Source organism: Helicoverpa zea, chromosome 17, assembly GCF_022581195.2.
Source record: "Helicoverpa zea isolate HzStark_Cry1AcR chromosome 17, ilHelZeax1.1, whole genome shotgun sequence".
NCBI lineage: Eukaryota > Metazoa > Arthropoda > Insecta > Lepidoptera > Noctuidae > Helicoverpa > Helicoverpa zea.
This window is the reverse complement of record NC_061468.1, coordinates 6,975,984-6,999,794: the sequence shown is the minus strand read 5'-3', so window position 1 is coordinate 6,999,794 and position 23,811 is coordinate 6,975,984. Positions and strand designations below refer to the sequence as shown.

At 36.1% G+C, this 23,811-nt stretch overlaps 1 protein-coding gene across 2 annotated transcripts in view; it reads right to left on the bottom strand.

The window, feature by feature from the left end:
- Nucleotides 1–23,811, bottom strand: part of LOC124638357 (G-protein coupled receptor dmsr-1-like) — a 67,954-nt gene that overhangs the window by 8,809 nt on the left and 35,334 nt on the right. For both annotated transcript variants that reach the window (XM_047175297.1, XM_047175298.1), the window contains exons 3-4: nucleotides 4,426–4,584; nucleotides 490–626 (exon numbers count right to left, since the gene is read on the bottom strand). In XM_047175297.1, the coding sequence (XP_047031253.1) occupies nucleotides 490–626; nucleotides 4,426–4,584 (296 nt within the window). The remainder of the gene's footprint in view (nucleotides 1–489; nucleotides 627–4,425; nucleotides 4,585–23,811) is intronic.

Genomic DNA, 23,811 nt, shown 5'->3' with positions numbered 1-23,811 from the left:
TCAATTCAATTCAGAATTAAAATATGGACTTCAATTTTAAATTGTACTGTCAAAGGTGTCAAGCCCAGTACTAGATGTATACAAAGCAGAAGTTCACAAAGTTCTAAGTCTGTATTTGACAAATATTAATTGCATCGACAGTTTGTGAAACCTACATTGAATGTGCAACCATTCAGATGAAATGCATTGACTTCGTACTGGAGAACTGAAGTGCAGGCTCGCCGTGCAGCAGGATTTAATGAATTTGACCTTTTAAATTATTTCTGTCAGAATCAGATGATGTCCATAACAAAAGGTCAAATATTTAAATAACCTGTAGGATATTAACAGTGCCTGATAAAAATTTTGAAAACCTTTTACTATTCAGGGCATATGCTATTGAACGCTAACGTCTTAGTAAAACATAAGACCGATTTGTTTTTACCTAACTACATATCAGCTGCTTTTCAAAGACACAAAAATAAATAAAAGATGTAGGAATATACTTACTTTATCGCCAAATATCTCCATATAGCCAGCGAGAGAGTCAGACAAATTGACGCGGTGTGCAGTATTTGAGCAAAGTGCATGTGGAACAACAAGTACATAGCCCAGGAGTACGGGAAATCCAATTTCTCCGGCAAGACCTGCAGAATAAAATTCTCGTTCAGAAACGTCGCTTACATTGTATTTTCAAAGTGAATTATTGTCATCTGTATTCATACCAGTATATTTTCTTACATCAACTTGTCAAGCAATTTAAAAAAATGTAATTTTGAAAAGATATATTTTTGCACAGAGGATAAAATTTTTGCTACAATTGTTCATTCATGTTGTCAAGGATTAATCATTTTGTGTATGATATACGTAGGCCATTTTCACGGCAAGTGTCATCAACAGTGAATGGAAAAAACGTTCCTATATTTACTTTTGATACATGTGTGTAATTTATCAGATCCCATTACATATTCCAGGACCATTACATCAATTTGTCTTCACTCTAAAATATTTTTGATGACAACAACAAAATAGTGGAGAATCGTTTATAAACCATTTATTCACGTCATTTGCACTCATGTCTAACATATTTGGGTCAATAGTTGGGTAAAATTGAGGAAAACACAGAATCCATTGACCCATTTATTTTTCAATAAAACTGGCAAAGAGTGGTCCCCAACGAAAAAACCATTATGTTGTCGTCGTTGATAAAATTTAAAAGACTTCTTTTGCTGTCAACGGTGTGATCGTTTAAAACCCGTAGGCGTTAATGCGTAATTTTATTTACAGGTGTATCCATCTTACTAAATGTCATTAGCTAAAGCTTACATCATTAAAATCCACGACTTGCGATCTCAGAGAATTACTTTCTTTATAATAGTCTCTATTGAATAGTTTTCTACTGCATTGAAATAACAAACTGTATCATTATAATAACAAAACAAGCAAGACATAAACGTACGCTTTTCATAACCTCGCCGTTAGCAAGGAAAAATATCAATGCTGCAGTTTTATTTATAAAATTATTTCTATCCGGACAATAGTAGCAGCTGCACCACAGTGCTAGTAAATCAGCGAACACAATGGAAGAATCGGCGCCATTCATCGGCCGTTCATTATACAATGTTCTATTATCTAGGTTCGGGCACGCGTTCTAGATGATCTAACATTGTTATCTAAAGATTTCCGGAGTACTTTATTGGTTGAAGTAAGTAGTACTTGAGATTTCAATTATCAGGTTGTCTTTAGGATGGCTCTCAGGCTGTATACGTCAGATTTTTTGTAGGAAAGATAATAGGTCTGAATTTTTGTAGAATATTCTGACAAGGATTTTCTGACCTACTTTTTATAGGACGCGTGCTTTACATTATTATTGCCATCATTTTGTTATATTTTTCTCCTAAAAAATCTGTCACCGATTATCGAAATTGCGGGCAGCCTTTGAAGCCTCTGAGCCAAATGAGCGCAAGTGTTTTTGCTGGGTATTATGCCAAATAGTATTTTCAATCGCACAATGCAATTTAACATGCAATTCCGACCTACAAATTGCATAACCTCCTTACGCTACAACAAACGCACACATCATCATCATCATCATCATCAGCCTATAGCAGTCCACTGCTGGACATAGGCCTCTCCAAGTGCACGCCAAATTAAACGCACACAAATTAAACAAATTAAACACACACAAGCTAACGCATTTTCACACTCCCTTGTTACCCTATTACCAATCCCGCTCATTAAACAATAGCTCTTATTACGTTGTTCCCAATGGTTTTAAGAGATGAGCTTACACCATGATTAGGGACCAAGGGCCGGTTCAAGGACAGGAATGTCAGAGGAGATGTCTGTGGTGTCGGGCATCGGATCGGAAATCTGTCCTGAGATATATTTGCGGTAAGCCCCAAACGTTGTAGCTGTTTGATTGCTGTATATATTGCCCGAATTAGATGACCCGAGACTTTCAGTTTCATTTGTAATGCGTCGGTTATTTGGCAGTAATCTTTAGTCTAAAGCTGAAGTTTGTTAATTTACTCTTTCGTTAGAAATTACGAGTCCGATTTGAAAAATTATTTCATTGTTGAATAGCCTATTAATTTATTGAGAAAGGCTATTGGCTACTTATTGTCCGGGAGCACTAAACAGTTTCCACAGGCCGTAGGTAAGTGATACTGCTAATAGAAGCTATTGCTCTTGTGTGAAATTCTCGGTAAGCTGTAATGTTATATAGATTTTACTTGCAATCTGGATTAGTGTGATGTAGCTTGCCTAATCAAGTTTAATTGTTATTCGGCGAACTGTTGCTCCTATGTTCACATTACTATACTTATTAAACACCAGCTACAGCCAGCGGTTTTACCAGTGTCCCGCGGGAACTACTTCCCGAACCCAGATCAAAAATGTTCTTTCACGGGTTTCAGACTATCTGTGTACAGTGAGTAGCAGTGTTTACATGCAGCGACTGCGTAACTGACCTCGTCAACCAAGTTACCCAACCGAATCGAATCGTAATACTGTTTGCCAAATATATTCAAAAGACCTACCTACTAATTTAACGTGCCTACCGAAACATGGAGGAATTCGTCACCACAAAGATGGTCACCCATCCACGGACCTACCACACCAAGTGTTGCATAACCCTGTGATCGATCGAGCCCTGCGGTTATTACTTAGCAACGATCCCCTTCATATATCATATCTATCACTATAGACTCTACACATTAATGGAATAGACAAGAAATATGATTCCTCTATATATTTCATTAATATGTTTCAAAGTACCATAGCTCTGCGATATAGATAGTATTTATCGATTCCTAGGAATTAGTGTATGATGAATAGAACAGATAAGGCAGTCTAGTTTAGTAATTACATAGATATTAGTAATTTATGCTATTTTGACTACAATATGCTATTTTCTAGGAATAATGTTGTAGATATCGTTAACGCAGAAATATTTCCAAACACTATAAAACATCGTCAAAATAGGATATACGTGATCCTTTTTGGAAGACCAAAACGCAATTAAAGTGCCGAAATTGAACTACTACCAAAAGGAATTTCTAAAAAAACATCAAAGGCTTTTGATCGTCCGAAAATCGTTCTCGACACTCGCTAACCAATTGTTTAAAGATTTTCATCTATTTCTATTTAATGACACACTCATTGGTATTCTACATAAATTCTCATGTTATCACGGTTCGGAGTCAATGAACCAGACTGAGTAAACTATAAAAGAATATAAAATTTTCTGTTTAAGTGGCAAGAGAAAAGCTTTGATTTTCACGTAGGTATACTCATTATATACATTTGAGAGTATTATGCTCAAAAATAAGCACAGACATTGCTTTATTTAATAAGATATTTATAAAAATAATAATGCCAAATCCAAAGGTGAATGACCGCTTATAAGTTTTCATTTACTTCATGTCTGAAAGGTAAATCGTTTGCTATATAAATACAAGAACGTGTTCCCAAATATAACAACAAAACGTTCACGTAACACGTTAGGCAAATATACGTGCTCTCTATTTACTACTGTTTCATGCAGTTTTGCTTGTGTTATTTTATTTATCATTTCACTATGCATTTTCCCAGCCTTTTGTAACAACATATTTAAGCACTAGAAAACTCGAGGAACAGCTTGGCAGTTTATATATTTTGGTTCAGTCATTTTACCTAACAAATAAAAAAAACAAACTCATATTTATACTACATTGCATTAATAATTTGAACGGCTTGTATGTGCATCTGGTTGAACGAGATAATCTCAGTAACTGTTGGCTCGATTGGTCAAATAGAGTCAGTATAAAATTATTTCCGTCGATAGATAGGGCATTTTCAGGACGGCTGTAGGTTATATATTTGGGTGCACATATACCGTAGTTCCCATCTTATTCAAGCAAAACCACGGACAGTAATTCACAATATAAGGCAGGATTAACTCACCAAATGTCGATAAATAACGAAGGGTACATATTCTATCATAACGAAGACATCAGCTACAGCCAGCCACTTCAGCAGACGGTTGATGGGAGCTGCCGCCATGTCTCTGCGAGTCAGCACTGCTATGTTCATTGTGTTCGCTAATACTCCTATTGTGCACACCTGGAACAAATGACAACTGATATAACGCATCCATTTTAGAAGACACGTCTTGTGACTCAAGGGCTGGTTTTTACTTCGCCCAACGTTTAAGTATTGTCTAATAGAATAATATAGTTTTATAAGTTGTAAGTATTTCTAAGACAGTTGTTAATTTTCTCATAAGTTTATGTGTTATTTATTGCAACAAGTTTAGTTTTACTTTAATTTTAATAAGAAGTGTTTTTTGTTTTGTATAATTTTCTAGTTTAAATTCTATCATTATTTAGCGTATCTTGGTTAACGTATTGGCGACTGTGTAAGTCCTAGTAATAACAAAAATTGTACTCTTAGCTTTATCTACACAGAAACTGTTGGTAAACCCTTTAATAAATAAATAAATTGTCATCCAATGTGGCAATGCTGACAGCCTATTGGATACACAGCCGTGAGACAGCAACGAAGACCAATTTTTTGACACCCTTTGACGTAAATATTTAGTTTGCGTTGAAATTATGAATCATTTGTTTAAATAACAAAAATAATTGTTTTATATACATACATAGGTGTCATACCACGAGTTGAAGATGTTCGGAACTTTCAATTTTAGTTTCCTTTGAATACTCAAAAGTTCCTTAACTTTAAGTTCTACTTAAAAATCTCTGTCGCACAAAACTTAATTGTGACAAAGATAGAACGATGTTTGAGTACAGTTGCGTTTCAGTGACTGTAGTTGTAGTAACATTATATGATGAATGATCCTTCATTACTAACTGCCATAATCATATCATACTTTATTCCACAATATATTAGGTACCATTGAATACCTATCCATTAAACTATCTAGACAAAGATACCCATTAGTAGGTATTATCTAGCCAAACTATACACGTACTCAAATAAATTATTATAAGGCCTTTTGATCTGTATTTATGATTATAGCCTAAAGATTAAGATAAATGCTAAAAACGGCACATTAGTTCACATTGCTATTTATATTTATTAATAAGAGCAAAACACATTAATAGTCCCAGCAAACTGCAGACTAAAATATCGGCCGATAGTTGTCCGGTGATAGGCTGAAAATATTTTTTGGAGTCAATCGTGAATCCAATCAAAATTTTTAGTGGGTCTGATACTGGCTGAATACCTAATCATAGTAGTGTGCGCATTTCTACATCTCGATGCTCATTTTTGAGCCCGATCAACTATGGGCTGACTTAGTTTGCACTGTGCAGGGGCTCTATAAAAGAGGCTATTATCGTAATCGAGTACCATAGTGTTAAATGTGTTGCCATATGTTTGAAATTATATTAATAAAATATAATTATAGTTAATGTTCGCTAAATGTGACTTCTAAACATGTGGTTCAATTCTCAGGTCGGTCTCAGTGTCATTGAGTTTAACGTGTGACTGAAACAACCTTCAAAGAAACACGACAATGGTGTAATATGAAACCCCGCTCGCTCCTGAGTGCCTTTTCCAAGTAAATAAATATACAACATAATTACGTTGCATTTACTTTCCGAACTGGTTCATACAATACAGCTGTCATTGGCTTTGGTCATATTATAAACGCGGTAAACGTTATTAACCGGCGAAATTAATGAAAGGGAAATATTCATGATTTGCTATAACATAGAGGTACTCGTACAACTCTTCATTTCAGACTAGTTATAGTAAGGTATAGAGAGCGAAAACTTTCAAAACAGAGGCGATAGGTGATTCCACGAATAGTGATGATATTCGATATATATCTAATATATCGATAATGTAAGTAAATAATACTCGTACTTACGAAGTTATATTGAAATCCCATTGACAACGCCATGGATATTGCCAATATAGCGTGAAGTGAGTTAGTCAATACGAAGAAAGTTTTGGGTTCCCCTAGTAAATCTATTTTAGGAAAAATCTCTTAAGAAATTTTTGTTGGAAAATGGGTGAACTCAAAAAGAGAAATACATACCGATAACATTACAGTTAATATAAAATCAGAGTTGAATTTGATTGATAGCTTTTATTTTTTGTGGCTTCAACTAATATTCAACCATCAACTTTTGTGTTCTTCTAAAATGAATAAATTAAATTATTAGGGTAGGTTAACTCAACGTAATTATATATTCCTGTTTATTAGAACAACAAGCAACAATATTCCAATTATTCATAAATATTTTCACTCAATTTGCGCGGAAAATCACAAATATTTTCTGTAAAAGCGCCCTTTTAAACCCGGCGGTTTGCACCATCCCTACCTATGTAAAATATTTATGTAACTGATGTTTCAAAATTATGTTAAATTCCGAGAACAGTGTACTTTCTTATGTAAATAACTGGATTTATGATTATTACTGTATAAAACGTTTTATTGGTTTACGAATGAAGGAATTGCAATACCAGACAGTAATGTCGGTATTTCTCGGTCAACGCTTGGCTGAAAGGAGTCAGTGTTACACTCCATTGGGGGTTATTAATAACACGGTTTAATGACCCACTTCACCTGTACACGTGGAAGTCAGATGTCAAAGGTGAGAAAATTGTGACATAACTTGACAAATAACGACACAATATTCAGGAGAGACTCGTGTTGTCTATAATGTCAATGTGTTAATTATTGAAGCTTGAGTTTAACTTGCACTGTTAAGAGTTTGAGTAGTTGAAACGCTTTAAAAAGTTTAAATGTTTAAGGCTCGTTATAAATATGTCTTGGGAAATTGTCTCATTTATTTTTGTTTGTACATAAATCTGAATAAAATTCAAAAGTTGTATTTAACACTCTAACACTGTTTAGCTCCTTTATAAAAACGGGCGATCTATTTACTAATCCTCTTCGGAAAGTTCTACAACAGTTAACCGTCCGCAGCGTAATGCTAGCATCCTGTATTAGTTTAAGTGTCCAAGTATTCCGAACTACTCACGAGTTATTTAAACTATTTCGCTCAAACGGACGAGCGTCGAGGAAATTTCCGTAATCACAACTCTATGGGACGAGGTTGCCGTGAAACAATTCCAGTGTCACTTCTCACGAAGAAGTTTCTATTCATAGCTGACACGAAATTGCTAATTAGACTCATAAGGTGAGATGGCTTCACTTCGTTGCGAAATTAGATAGGAAAGGTGGTCATAATCTAATAGGAACTCAAAATGGTGTGAGACTTGATTAAGGGCTGATTAAAACTTGCGATGTGCTTATATTTGTTGAAACTATTTGCATCACCGGAAATATAGGTAAAGAAGACCATTTAATAACGTAGAATATATCAATCAGACCAACGGATATTCACGCCACATCCAAGCTTTATCAAGAGGAATAATAACAATAATTTATTTCCAATCGGACAAACTACCCGAGGCAAACAACAATGTTGACAAGACAGTTATTCCAGTCAAAGGTAATTCAGTAATTACCAATCATAATTTAATCAAAGCCAACTTAAGTCAATATCATTTTGATAGAAATATTCCTGTTCCCGTGTCATAGAACATCGGCCATTGTGAATTCGATAGCATCCCGTATTTTGAACAATTAATTTATTCAATACTATCAGTATTGGTACCTTTTGAATTGCTACAACGGAGTTTGAATTGTTACTATTTTGCAAATTAATCGCTTCATCATCATCATCATCATCATCATCAGCCTATCGCAGTCCACTGCTGGACATAGGCCTCTCCAAGTGCACGCCACTGAGATCTATTTTCGGCTTAATTAATCGCTTATTTTCTATAAATGGAAAATCAAACAACCATACATCAAAGAAAGACCCAAGGGCTTACAAGAAAATATAAACGGTTTACTGGCCCAAGGGATTTTCAATAACATGACTACACTTACGTTATAAAAATGTTTGGCTACTTTTATTGTTTTTGTTTTTATTTTCCTGTCTATTTAAAGGTTAAGGCTGTCCCGTTTTGGATGTGATGTTCGATGTGAAATTAAAGGTGAATACAATATCAATAACATTGCGGGCTTATAATATATTCCTAGAGTTTTAGATATTTATAGTCTGTGAGTTCTGAATTAAATTAAAAAACGCATGGTGATTCCGTACCATTTGATTCGTTCTGTAAAACTGCCAAAATATCACGTTGGTCTTATAATATTAATAGGAACAATCACAGTCTTAAAGAACTTTTAAGAACTTCAAATAAATCAGACAAGTAGAGTAGATAAGAATTCATTCAACAATGCTCAATTTGCAGTGACTTTTAATAAAGAACTTTCAAAAGTCGACTAGGTTGAATGTCGACTTAGTCATTCACGAAATGAGAATTGTTTAAAAATCATAGTCTTTGTTTGAATTGGCTTATTAACTTGTTTTAAGAGACAGTTTACGTAAAAAAAGAATGTAGGTACATCTGATCTGTCAACATCATTACTTGAGTTTTAGTTTACCTACATAATAATAAAAAAAAATGAAAAAGAAACACACAAGGCGTAAAATATTTTTGCCATAGACAAAATAAAAATTCGTCACAGCAAAAAATCCCCAGAGAGCTATATGATTTAGTATTCCCTTTTCCACAGGTAGCTATTATATTTTTGATGAAATACTCTCTCTAAGATTGAGATTATTTTTTCCTTGTACCTATACTCGCAGTCGGTGCTAAGACCTTCGTCAATTTTCATTTTTTTCCTTCATGACGTTAAGGTATGTAGACCTTTTGATCTTTTTTATTCATCACTGTTTGTTTTCCCTAATAAAAAAATAAAAAATAAAAATAAAAAATAAAAATCACAATAATTTATTCAAGTGTACGTAAATAAATAATATGGATAAAGTGTATTATTATAAACAAAATATGAACTTTTATTTTAATTTTTAGGGAAACATGTTAAATTAATAAAAATACTGTAGGAATTACATCATCCTCCAAGCCTTTTTCCCAATTATGTTGGGGTCGGCTTCCAGTCTAACCGGATTCAGCTGAGTACCAGTGCTTTACAAGAAGCGACTGCCTATCTGACTTCCTCAACCCAGTTACCCGGGCAACCCGATACCCCTTGGTTAGACTGGTGTCAGACTTACTGGCTTCTGACTACCCGTAACGACTGCCAAGGATGTTCAATGACAGCCGGGACCTACAGTTTAACGTGCCATCCGAAACACAGTTATTGGTGTCTAAGATATACTTAGAAAGTACATACAAACTCAGAAAAGTTGCATTGGTACTTTCCTGACCTGGGATCGAACCCGCGCCCTCATACTTGAGAGGTTGGTCCTTTACCCACTAGGCCACCACGACTACACTACTGTAGGAATTACATGAAGTAAAAAGCTTAAAATTTATAGACCATGGATTATGGAAAAGCAGTTAGTGTCCAACTTTATATGAGCTTATTACAACACTGCTGTATCTGACTTGGAACCATTTCAAAACACTATGTTTTGGTATAGCAGAGACCAATAATTCTGCCCATAACTATACGTATATCATATAAAATAAGTAGGTACGTAAATGTATTTGTTCGAAATTCCCTGATTACGTCTTTCATACCGATTCAATAAGAAAAGTTCCATTACTAACGAACTGAAAATAAATCTTAATTCGATCGAGAAAATTCCTTCAACAATAGGTGTCTGCTCAATCAAAACCAGACAAAGTTATGAGGGTAATTTTCGTTTGCGACAATTTTTCGAAAAGTGCCGCCACATACATTTGACGACTCTGCAACCAATTGTACCATAAATCTTAAGGATTCTTAACTTCAGTTTGCCAATAAGAAATATTTAGAGCTCTCTCATACTGCAAACTAAACTATCGGCTGATAGGCTGATACTATCGGCTAAACTATTGGCCCGATTGTCGGTTTACAGATCATTTTGTAGATAATAAATCCAATCAAACTTTTAATTTGAGTAGATCTGATATGCGGTGGATAACTAATAGTTATGATGTGCGCGTTACCATTCATCTCCACACTGATTTACGAGTCCGATCAAACTATCGCCCGACAAAAAGTTTGCAGTATGCGGGGGTTTTCAGCCAAAGAAAAGTGCCATACCTTCATTTCGTATTTCTCATAACATGAGCGTCTAGACAATGTCAATAATATTTTAGATTCTAGTTCTAAGCACCCTCGGTATCGCGACGAATGTAAAATGAAAATATTTAAACTCGGAAGGAATGAGTTTTGTCTGAAATTGGCATACCTCGAAATGACTTGGGATACCTACATTTTGTGAAATGTACTTTTCATTGAAGGGGAGGTATGCTTTGATGTCAGTTCTTTTGTTTGTATGATGAAAACTGCATTAAAACATAGCTGCATAATGTACCTACATTTTCAAGTGATGCAGCTCATAGTACGAACCCAATAATAGTTTCGCTTGTTGATGGACCCTGCAATTGAAGTGCACTCTACACTTTTGTGTGGGTTACTGGATCAGTCTTACCGAGTGGTATTGGGTTGCCCGGGTAACTGGGTTGAGAAGGTCAGATGTGCATTCGCTCGTTGTAAAACACTGGTACTCATCTGCATCAGGTTAGACTGGAAGCCGATCCCAACAGAGTTGGGAAAAGGCTTGGCAGATGATGGGTGACTAAATCACTGCTTTCTGCATACAACTCTGTTCATCAAAGAATCTATTCCATGGTTGAAATAGCCTAATTTGATACAAATACGTAATGTATTTTAACATACTTGAGTGCCAACAGAACTGCCAAAAATATAATAAAGATAAACATCCATAGAGGTTTAAATACCTACCTACTGCTCTGTCAACTTTAACAACAATATTATTAAAGGCTTATTTAAACGGCCTAAATAAATAGTATCCAGTTTTTCGATCAAAACTATTCAAACTATATCTACTAAGAAATAAAAATAAAACCAGATTTTGTTTTGCTAGTAAATTCTATCAAGCTTTTACCCGTCGTAATAATGATTCCTAAAACAATATCATATATTCTGTGAAGGTAAATAACGAGATTCCTTCTCAGAATTCTTTTTATTTCAAATATCAATATTTACTTTCATAGGAAAATTACTCATATAACTTTTTGTTTTACATTGGCAATATAATAATGACGACCAACCAAACCGATTATCAACAAGTGAGGCTTTTTATTTAATACATGTCATTTTGAATGTGTTAATTAAAATGAAATGATCAATATTTTTGAACTAGTCAACAAAATTATAATACCTAAAACACCGTTATTCTAGGAACATCAGCAATGTCTTCACGGTTTATATATTTTTTAGATATTTTGAATGAGCCAGTAAACTATTTCACCTTAACACTAGGATACTGAGAACCATGGAGTATGCAACGACTAGCGTAGATGATATTAAGCAAATTCTCCTAAATGATTAGCCATAATGCCAAATCTCCTTAAAAAGCAGCGCGCCAAAATGTGGCCCTCATACGCCTTCTGTGGAACCGGCCCATTATTTTCAAAATAAAATCACCGTTCAATCAAGACCAACTTTGAAAGAGTCTTGATTTTTTGATTGACAAGGAGCCTCGTTAAATCTAGGAAAAGATCACACCTGACGAATGTTACATGACCTACAAGAAGACGCCAGACCTACCTTCCTTAGGCATCTCCGCTATCTTTCCTTCCTCCGTGCTAAGAAGTCTGAATTATTGAATAACAAATATTCGAGCCCACGCTAATGTGAAACAAACGACTGGCTGCGACGTAAACAAACTGTCAGTACGAAAATAAACAACCGTTTGCGTAACAACCATGCAAGACTTTTTAGCAACAAGAAAATTGTACTAAAATCTCACTACGTAATGTTTTGATGAACATTTTACGATTCCTGGAATACTGAATAAGGGACTATTTTTATTAAAATTATAAAATTGTCAGCTTTGAAAAATTCTGGTTCTAAGCATTCGACTTTAAACTTTGCAGGACTACCACACTACTTAGCGGATTTTCCAGTGAAAATCTCGCTATTTTAAAAATATAAATTCATTGTTAAAAAAATGAAATTAGTAACATTTTCCAAAAAATCTTGTGTGATTTTGCTACTATTGTTATAGCAATTGTACAAATCAAATTAATCACTTACTTTATATTCACACAGAGCATCTATGTTAGATCCTGTTTTGCGAACGTATTATAATTTTAGCACCTACCCCAAATCGTGAGGTAAACAACCTTGGTGCTTGACTGAACAATGATCCGCGGAGGTCTAACAGCCAAAGACCGCAGGTCACTAAACTGTCCTTACAATATTCTCATCTCACCGAACATAGATCTGCATAATACCATTGTTGCCATGGTGTTAATATGGCAGTATAACAACTTTTAATTCAATACTTTAGTGAACTGTCCAAACTTTTTGTGCAATTTGCTTGAAAATGTGAACAATGATGTCGCATGTGTGTCACATCATGCTGTGTTGTTATTTAGCTATATTATGATTAAAAATTTAAATAATGAAACAATAAATACTACTCTTAAAATTGTACCACCTTCGGCATTACTTCCAAATGCTTTGCCAAATAAATATAGTAAAAGATCTTACTTTTGACCTAAGGAACTATCTAGTGGCCTTAAATAACCTGTAAGTGTGAGAAGGGAAGGGAAGTATCAACACTACGATGTTATAGGCTAAATTACATGTTAATAATATGCTTAAAGTACCAGAAAGTTTAAATAAGTACCGTGGAGTAACACCAACAAAATCAGAACGATAAAACTTTTAATCCGATCTTTTGCCGTAGTTAGATGCCGCTTTGGAAGTTGTGATCCTAAAATATTTTAGAATACATACATATTTTATTATTATCTACTAGTACTGGTATTAGCCACTTATTTTTTCCTGAGCAGTAAATAAAAAAATGTTCATGACTGTTTTTATCAAGCCTGGTTCCCACGGTGCGTGATTCTGCGGATCCTCACGCACCACAGCCGACGCGCACGGACGGCAACGCACACGGACAGGGCTCTTCCCACGGTGCGTGTCGGTGCGTGTCGGTCTGTGCAGATCTTTTAAAACTTCATTTCAAAATGCAAAGTGAAAGAGAACGTGTCGTCGCTGCAGCAGCGGCTGTGATATTAATTAACAAGTACCAAATTATGCGATCTACAAGTAGTAAAAGTAAAAAGAAACCACGGCGCTGGTGGATATCAGCATACAACAAAAGTCGTTTAACGACTTAATACGTCTATATACACTTACATTAACATTTGAATTAGATATATTATATCTAATTTTATTTATTTTGTGTTTTGTCACACATGGCAGTGGGATCACGGTAGAAAATTAACGAATGACATAAAATCCCTGTCCGCACCTTTGAAGTTACCGACTTGCGACGGATACCGGCGCACCGCTGCAGACGTTGCAAACGACCACGCACGAGGCCATTCCCACGGTGCGTCGTGCGTGCTGGTCGGCGTCTGTCGGCGTGCGTCCGCGAAAACACGCGCCGTGGGAAGCCGGTGTCAGATGGGAGAATCTTGGTTCATGCATTTTTAATTACTTACATTGAATTTTTAAGGAATTCGGTGTGTCTTTATAAGTCTAATTGTAGGTATTTTTTAGGGGATAAAGGGGCAAACCAACATCGTCTTGCCCCAAATGCCAACCTCACTGTTCCGTGGTTCCCTGTTGAAAATCTAACGGCTCTGGTGACAGACTGGTGGCAGCAAATCACAACACACCACTAAAAAAAAGCCTTTGTCCAACAGTTTCCGATTGGTTAATATGATTTATTAACTCTAATTTAATTATTGACTATTGAATAATTCGCTTTTATTTGTTAATATCTTTTTACATCCACACCTATCAGATTCCAGACGATTATGACTAATACAAACATTTTTATGTCCTATTTCCGCAAAAAAAAATACCCAGCAACTTAGCAAAAACGTCTTGATGGATGGCTCCCAAATAAACATTGCAATATCCCGTAGATGGCTCGAATGATCAAACGTATGCATGAGTAAATATTTGCAAGGTTGTTCGACACACATTTGAGGAAACATACCGAAACCCAATACGGTTGTATAAGTTATCTGTGACCAAGGCTGTTATCCAATAGGTTTTATCGGCTTTGATAAACGATTCACAGCTTGTTTCATAAAATTTATTATTTTGAATGTTTTCACTACTAATAGTAACTGGCATACGGGGTTTGGTTAGTCAATATTGATTCTGTTTATGTGCAACACGAATTTAGTTGCTTTTTGAACCACGTATTTCTTCATAGTTTCATAGTGACATCGCATAATAATCTAACTAATAGGCCTTTTATGTACTCTTTCGAACAATCCCGCAGCCTTGGCAGGCCTTGACCCTGCTGGGCCTTGCTGGGGTGTTTTCTGCTTTCAAACGGATCCCGAGGATACTTCTTTCCACACCCGATAAAAACAAGTATACAACATGTAACGTAATTAACGCACACCCTCAAACACGCCAATTAGAATATTATGTTATAATCATAATACATACACTGAATTTTTAATTTAACATGTATATGCATTTTTATTTACTAAATTAGTTATACCAATTCTTGGAGAACTTTTTGGTCATACTACTACGCACGCAAATATCGCGCCGCGCGCCGCTCGACTCGACACAACATAATGAAACTACAGAAAAAGCCGACAATACACGAAGTCTTATTACTTTGAGTTACGGTCTATTTGAATTTGTTTTGACTGTACAGGGTTAATATGACAATAATTTCCGTAGTTTTAATTATTTTTGGGATAAAAAATTACCTATATTAAAAATTATATAAATCGATTCAGTAAACGATTCTGAATAAACTAATTTCAGGATGTGCGTTAATTAAGTTACATGTTGTATATCTTTTCCCGAGCATTAGAACACTGAATTATCAAATCGATATAAATTGGTTCACTAATTTATGTCATGCTGTGAAACATACATACACACAAAGTTGCTATCACATCTATACCTAATACTAATAAGGATTTCGACTCAAATGTCTAATAGGACGAATCAAGTTAAGAGGACTTTGAAGGATCATCCGTGATGTGAATAATTTATTCAAGTAGTGGTGTATTATTAGAACATTGGATCTAATTTTGTGTTTAGCACTTGCGCCGAAGCGTGGGCTGTATGACAGATAATCTGAGTAGGAGGTATATGTTTAGAAGTACATCACGTGTCTTTGATGCACTTTAGTTTAAAGTTGGTTCGATCAAGAGTTTATGAACATGAGACTCCCCCTTCCGAAATACTCGAACTTTGCTCGATTTAGTCTTACTTAAATGTTTTTCGTACATAAAATTCTATAACTAGTATATAGTATATTATATATATTATATTATTATTATGGGGTAAACATTTCTGTTTCTTAGCCATATGGCTAGTTTTGACTGCATTTACGGGCGGGTGCCAAGTAAATGCAGCGTGTAGTGTGTTATTGTGTGTGTTGAGGTGTTATTTCATGTTCGTCCAGTTGCATGAACTTTTATTATTATATTATTATCTTGTATGTCTCTACCAGACCTCGGGACTACAGAGTCCCGGATTTTTGGGAGGCGAACGTGGGGCCGAAGCCAACACGCTGAAGCCCTTTTGAGACAACTTTAATGAAATGGTGACACAAAACCGACGATTATCCCTGTATACACTATAGAAATGTACCCAAGGACAATCCCCGGTTCTGTGCTAAACTATTGCTAACTATGGATGAAAACTACTTGGGCTATTGTGATGGGATGCTAGTGGACTAGGAATGGGGGAACTACGGGAACTATGGCACCTGCCGATAACAATGTAATAAATACACGTAAAAATGGCAGGTGGAGACTCGCCAACTCACTTACTGGGCCCCCGGGAATCAGTCGCTAAATCGCAACAAGGGGGCAACAGGTACATGAGGGGCTGAAGGGTGAGGATACCTCGGCGGACTTTAAACGCAGATCACGCGCTCCCTGTGGGTCCAGCATCACCGGCCCACTCGCCACTTACCACGAGGCACCTACCCTCCGAGCGGGCTGCTAACCCTACTCTAGCGACTCCACTCTGACCGGCCGGTGAAGGCAAGCCAAGAGGCGGGAGACCTATCCCCCGTCATGCTTCACTCCGGCAGGCCGGAGGTGGGGGACAGTATACTCTCCCTGGAGCACTCGGATATATAGCCCCGCGGGGTCGCTACTCCCCGTCATCCGCCTCAGATGCCCTGCGGGGCATATTATTATTATGGGGTAAACATTTCTGTTTCTTAGCCACTTGGCTAGTTTTGACTGCATTTACGGGCGGGTGCCAAGTAAATGCAGCGTGTAGTGTGTTATTGTGTGTGTTGAGGTGTTATTTCATGTTCGTCCAGTTGCATGAACTTTCTCACTATTCGGCACGTATTGAGGATTGCGGCTTTTTGAAGTTGGATATAAGTGGAGTCTTTAAGGTCTATTAACTTGAGGCTATGGTGGAGGTGATTGGGTATAACACCCGTAGTGGAGACGACTATGGGAACTACGTAAACTTTATCTTGCCGCCAGATTCTGGTTACTTCTTCTTTGAGGTCTGCATATTTAGTAATCTTTTCGCCTATGGTTTTTTGTAGGTTATGTGTGTTGGGTACTGCTATATCTATGAGGTATGTGATTTTATTGATTTTATCTTGGAGTGTTATGTCTGGTCTATTGTAGTGTATTGTCCTGTCGGTGAGAATAGCGCGGTCGTAGTAGAGTTTGTGTGTGGTGTTTTCTAGAACTGTTTGTGGTGTGTAGTTGTAGTATGGTGTGTTTGTGTCTTGTATGAGTTTGTGTTTGAGTGCTAGTTTTTGATGGATGATGTTTGCAACCTGGTTGTGCCTGTGAGTGTAGTCTGTTTGTGTGAGTGTTGTGCATGCCCCTGTGATGTGTTGTATGGTCTCTGGTTGCGTGTGGCACTTGCGGCATTTGTCGTTGGCTGCTGTGGGGTCTTTTATGATGTACTTCATGTAGTTTTTGGTGTTGATGATTTGGTCTTGTATAGCAATGATAAAGCCTTCGGTTTCGGGGAATAGGTTGCCGATTTTGAGAAACTTGTTTGAGGCTATTGTGTCGATGTGTGGTTGTTCCAAGTCGTGCGGGTGCCTTCCGTGCAGGACTTTCTTCTTCCAGTCCTCTATCTTTTGTGTTTGTGGGTCATTAGTGTCGTTGTGTTGTGTGTCTGGTTGTTCGTGTAAGTTAAGTGGAGTGTAGTTGTGGTCGTTTACAGCTACGGCTTTGTGAATGTTACTGGTGTGTGATTTAGTGTGGAAAAATGTTTTGAGCCTGTTAATTTGTTTTTGCCAAAGATGGTTGATATCTATGAGGCCTCTCCCTCCATTTTGGCGTTTGATGGTGAGTCGTTCTATTGCGGATTTAGGGTGTAGGTTGTTATGTTTAGTAAGTGTAGTGCGTGTGGTTCTTTCTATTTGTTGAATATCAGTTTTGGACCATTTAATAATGCCAAATGAGTAAGTTAATATTGGTATCGCGTAGGTGTTGAGTGCTTTGATGAGGTGTTTTCCAGTGAGTTGTGTTTTACATATCGCGGTCACTCTCCGCTTATATTCTGTGTTTAAGGTGTTCTTAATAGCTGTGTGATCAATTCCTTTTAGTTGTTTGTATCCTAAATATTTGTATAAGTCTGTAGGTTCCATAGCTGTAATTGTGTCTGTAGTGTTAATCGTGTAGTCACCAGGTTTTATTTTTCCTCTGATTATGTGTAGTGTTTTGCATTTATCTAAACCAAACTCCATATTGATGTCTTTACTGAATTCTGTTGTAGTGTCTATTAGGTGTTTCATTTCTTTGTCTGTCTTACTGTATAATTTAATGTCATCCATATATATAAGGTGTGAAATTGTGGTTTCTTCTGTGGTGCTATGTTTTAGAGTGTATCCGGCTCTACAATTGTGGAGTAGGTTAGATAAAGGGTTCAGTGCAAGGCAGAACCATAGAGGACTCAGAGAGTCTCCTTGGTAAATACCTTTTCTAATGCATATCTGTCTAGTTGTGATTGTGTTGTTGTTGTGGTGTAAGTGCAGTGTAGTTTTCCATTGGGACATGATGTGATGCAGGAAGTCTATTATCTTTGGGTTTATTTTATATATGTGTAATATTTGAATTAGCCATGAATGTGGAATACTATCAAATGCTTTTTTATAATCTATATATGTACAGTGTAGATTTCTATTTTTAGTAGTGGCGTGTTTGTGAATTATTGTGTCTATGACTAATTGTTCCTTGCATCCCATATGGCCTCGCCTACATCCTTTCTGTTCCTCTGCTATAATATTGTGGTGTTCTATGTGTTTGGTGATTTTGTGTGTAATGGCTGATGTTATGATTTTGTAGATTGTGGGGAGGCAGGTGATTGGTCTGTATTGTGAAGGTTGTGGAGAGTGTCGAGATTTGGGTAGCATGTAGGTTATTCCATCTGCAATGAATTCTGGTATGTTCTGTTGTCCTAAATTATTATTATATTATTATTTTTATATACTGCCTCGTTGGTCTAGCTGTCGCAAGTGCGGCTGCTGAGCACGAGGTCTCGGGTTCGATTCCCGAGTCGGGCCAAAATCGCTTTGTGGGTTTTAGAAGACTTTCACAAAGCAGCCCGGAGCCTGGAAGCTGGTGATTGATACACCCGTGCATCGGAGAGCACGTAAATGTCGGTCCTGCGCCTGATCTCTCTCCGGTCGTGTCGGATTACCGTCCCATCGGGCTATGAGAGTTAAGGAATAGTGAGTGCACCTGTGTCTGCGCAAATGCTCGTGCACTATAATATGTCCTGCGTAGTTGGCTAATCTCCTTACATGAGAACAGCCGCCGTAGCCGATAATCGGCTAGGAGGACATCATCATCATTATATATATTCAAAGTTACAAATAATTTTGAAACCAACCTTAAATAGAGTAGTCATTGTTAATAAGTAGTAGGTACATGACCCGAAATGATACCATGACATGATTTTCAGCTTAAAATACATTTTATAATTGGAAGCCATTATTTTTTTCTTTAGACAGTTTTTATTTTTTTACTAAAATATGTATATGTTTTATAATATAATTCCTGTCCTGATATTTGCAGTGGCTACAGAAGGAATAAGGTAATTGCTGAAGAGACACAGCATACTCTGAGCGTACTCAAAGCTCTTTGGAACGACGATAGCGACTGGGACTTATTTGCCAGTGTGTAGCCAAGCACACGGTTTATGAGAGAAATGTGTTATGCGATTTTAATATTAATACAGTATACAGTTTATTATATAATACTAGCTTCCGCCAGCGGCTTCGCCCGCGTGCTGTGTTGATAAAAAGTAGCCTATGTGTTAATCCAGGGTATCACCTATCTACATACCAAATTTCAATCAAATCGGTCCAGCCGTTTTTGCGTGATTGAATAACAAACATACATCCATACATTCTCACAAACTTTCACATTTATAATATAAGTAGGAAGTAGGAAGTAGGATTTTTCAACTGCAGATATGACTGCGTCTATCATTGTAGTCGAGTCCTATCAAGTTTGTTAGAATCTTAACGTACTATCTCAACCCCTTTGTTCCATCCACTTTAAAGGTAGTTTCGTCTTAAAAGGTTTACATCAAAGAAAATTATGATATCTAGACATCAGTAGACTAAAAAATATTCAGTATAAAGAGTAATTCTGGAGATGAAGTCAAAAGGCTATATTCAACATTCGAGCCACTTGTAACATAAAAGAAAGATCATAAAGAAAGTATTTTTAAAGAACCGTATCCAAACGGTAAAATTAACCTATTACAAACTATTAAGGCACGGATCTAAAGCTATGAGCTAAAGCTCATGATCCGTGCCTTAATGCCTTGTTGATATTTTACAGATCACATATTTCTGTTCCCGACAAAAGATACTATATAATAGTTGCACATTGAATTTGCCCTACCTCATCAAATCACTCTTTCACTCTAAGGTTGGCTGTAAGAGAACCCAACACTGGGTCAAGCTTGCCGTTGTGCATAATCTCTCTGTTATCTGTGTGTCAAAATGTGTTTATGTGTGCAATAAGGAATAAACTAAACTAACAAGTAGAATAATAACTTTTTTTTGATACACTCATTCATAATCAGCTGGTTACTAAATTGGATGACTGCGGAGTACGCGGTCCATTACTCAATTGGTGTAAAAATTATTTAAAAAATCGAACGTTCTCTGTAAAAGTTAATAACACTAGTAGTGAACGCAAAGCTGTAACTGAAGGAACAGCTCAGGGCTCAGTATTAGGGCCTTTGCACTTCTTATCATATGTAAATGATATGAGTAATTGCATCACAAACTGTACATGCTTTCAGTTTGCGGATGACACTTGCCTTGTTATTGCTGATAGAAATCCTCAATTAGCTTGCGAACGCTTACAACACGAACTTGATGCTCTGACAAGGTGGTGTCATGATGCTGGCTTAGTACTTAATGCAAGCAAAAGGAAATTATTGGTTATCAGATCTCCCTATATTAAAAAACTGTCCTCACAGAGCCTAATAGCCCATAACCATGATTGCTTGCATACAGTTAATGTGACCAACTGTAACTGTCCTCAAATAGATGCTGTCAGTAAACAAACATATCTGGGAGTAATTATAGACGATAAGTTTAACTGGAGTTATCACATAGAACGTGTTTGCGATAAACTTCGTCAATTTCTTGCTATTATGACCATTCTCAAAAACCGCCTACCCTTCAAAGTGAAGGTAATGCTTTACTATGCGTTGGCGGAATCGTACATCCAGTATGGCCTTAGTAGCTATGGTCGTACTTATAAAACATATCTTGACAGTATTTACAAAACTCAAATTCAAATTCTAAAAAAACTAGTATCACCCAAAATTAAAAATAAATTTTACGATAACATAAATGGCCTTTTTAAACATTGTAATGTCTTACCAGTTAACACTCAATTCAAGTTTTTATTATTAAAAGAACAATTTTTCAATAAAAAATTAAGAAACAAAATCGAACATCCTGTATGCACTCGGGCAATTTCTGAGAATAGGCTTCTTACACAGCGCGCCAACAACACCTATGGCGAACGAACTACCGCCTATATTGTACCCAGACTTATTAATAACCTACCCTCAGAAATAAAAAATAATATTACGCCAAAGAACATAAAATGTAAACTAAAGCAATATTACTTAAGTATTATTTAGGAATGTGTTTATCTTAAATTGTTTATATTGTTAGCGACATTAACGTAGTATATATTTGTAAAACCTCATTTTATAAAACTTCGCTTTTGAGATGGATTCGTGATAGCACAAGTTTAAACCTTAGTGGTTTTTGGTTGCTGTTTTAAATGTATAATCATGTATTTACTGTAAATATGATAAATAAAAGAAAAAAAAATATATATATATATAATTTATATAATTATTTGAAATCCCCCATAGAGCAACTGTGATTTTTAGGGTTCCGTACCTCGAAAGGAAAAAACGGAACCCTTATAGGATCACTTTGTTGTCCGTCTGTCTGTCTGTCTGTCTGTCTGTCAAGACCCTTTATCTTAAGAACGCGTGGACGTATCAAGCTGAAATTCACATGAAATACTCGGGTCTATTGTCCCTTTAGGCTGTGAAAATATCAAGCTTCTAAACCAAGCCAATCAAAAGATACAACCGATTATGTCGATATTTTCAACAAATTCTCGACACTCGCAAAGGAATCAAAACCTACAGGGTACTTCCCGTAAACTTAGAATCTTGAAATTTGGCATGAAGCATTGTTATATAATGCAAATATAGGAAAAATTGCGAAAATCTCATTTTTTTTGTTATATAATATAATAAAAATATTTTAATAAAATGAAATTTACTACCTTATTTCTCACGAACGAATAAAGGTACCAAATTGAAATTTATACCAAATACCGGTCTATTGTCCCGTTAAGCAATGAAGAAATCAAACTTCTAAGTTAACGCGATCAAAAGATACAGCAGTTTTACCGACACCTTAGACGAATTTCCGTCACACGCTAGGGAATCAAAACCTACAAGGTACTTCCCGTGAACTCAGAATCTTAAAATTCGGCACGAAGCAACGTTATATAGTACAGATAAAGGAAAAATTGCGAAAATGATAAATTTGAAGTTACATAAAATATTAAAATATTATTTTTGCTTACATGACATAAAATATTTTTTTAATAATTATAAACTTACTACCTACCCTTTTTCACATGAACGCGTAGAGATATTAAAGTTTTGAATAAAAAGTGAAATTCATATCAAACACTTCTTAAATATAATGGCCTCTAAACTGTGAAAAATTTTAAATCATTCAAAGGTCATTGGGCACCTTAGTATGAAAACCATACCCACGGCGGATACGAACGAAATATAGCACAGTATAATGATAAAGGCTCTGATTTACTATGGCATTAGTCGCATCAATGTGAACCATGGGAATCTAGAGAAAATCAGGTGTAAGCATCAAATATTTTCCTCATTTCAATGGGGAATTTAAACGACCAAGTTTGACGGATTTGAGAAATCATTTCTTTGTAGTGAAAGAGTATACTCGTCGTTTATTTCCATTGTCATCAGGTCAGGATCTGATGATGGAAATCTTGAGAAATCGAGGGCAACTATCAGAAATTGTAGGCATGCATAGGATTAAAAGTTGATTCTCAGATGTATGTCTGGTGATACTATCAAACAGTGAAGGTTTAGAGCTTATCTGATGATGGAGACGTGAGAAAGTCGAGAGAACTCGGTATGTTTTAGTTACGTTGTGTTTGGGCTTATATTATTCGTATTGACGAAACTTTTCACAAAAGTTAAAAATAAAAACTTTTTACAAAAAAAAAAACAACTTCTATAACAACAAGAAAACTGTTTATATGCATCGGTCTAGATCTCGGTGGTTAAATAAATATAGATGCATCCTCTAGACACCGACTTCTAGACCGATGCACCTAACATCTTTTTAATTTCTTTCTTGCTTTTGTTTTCTTGTTGCTTTTTTATATGTTTGAAGTTGGATTTGTTTGTAAAATGCTACAAAATAAAATAATGCCGACTTTATAAAACAAAGAAAGGGACAGAATTACACTTTTGTCAAGGCTCTAGAAACGAAAAGCCAGCAGCCCCGAATCCTACTCTCTAGAAGTCGTTGTTACAATTCGACAGCTACAAGTCGTCAGGCGGTTTCGAAAAAAACCTGAAACTGGGGCTCTTTAGATAATTAATCCCTCAAAAATAAAAGATCCCATTCCTGCAATGGCTGCTTTAACCCAAGTTAGTAGTGAATTCTCATCACCTAAAATAAAATAAGCTCCAACACAAGGTTACGTTATAAATTG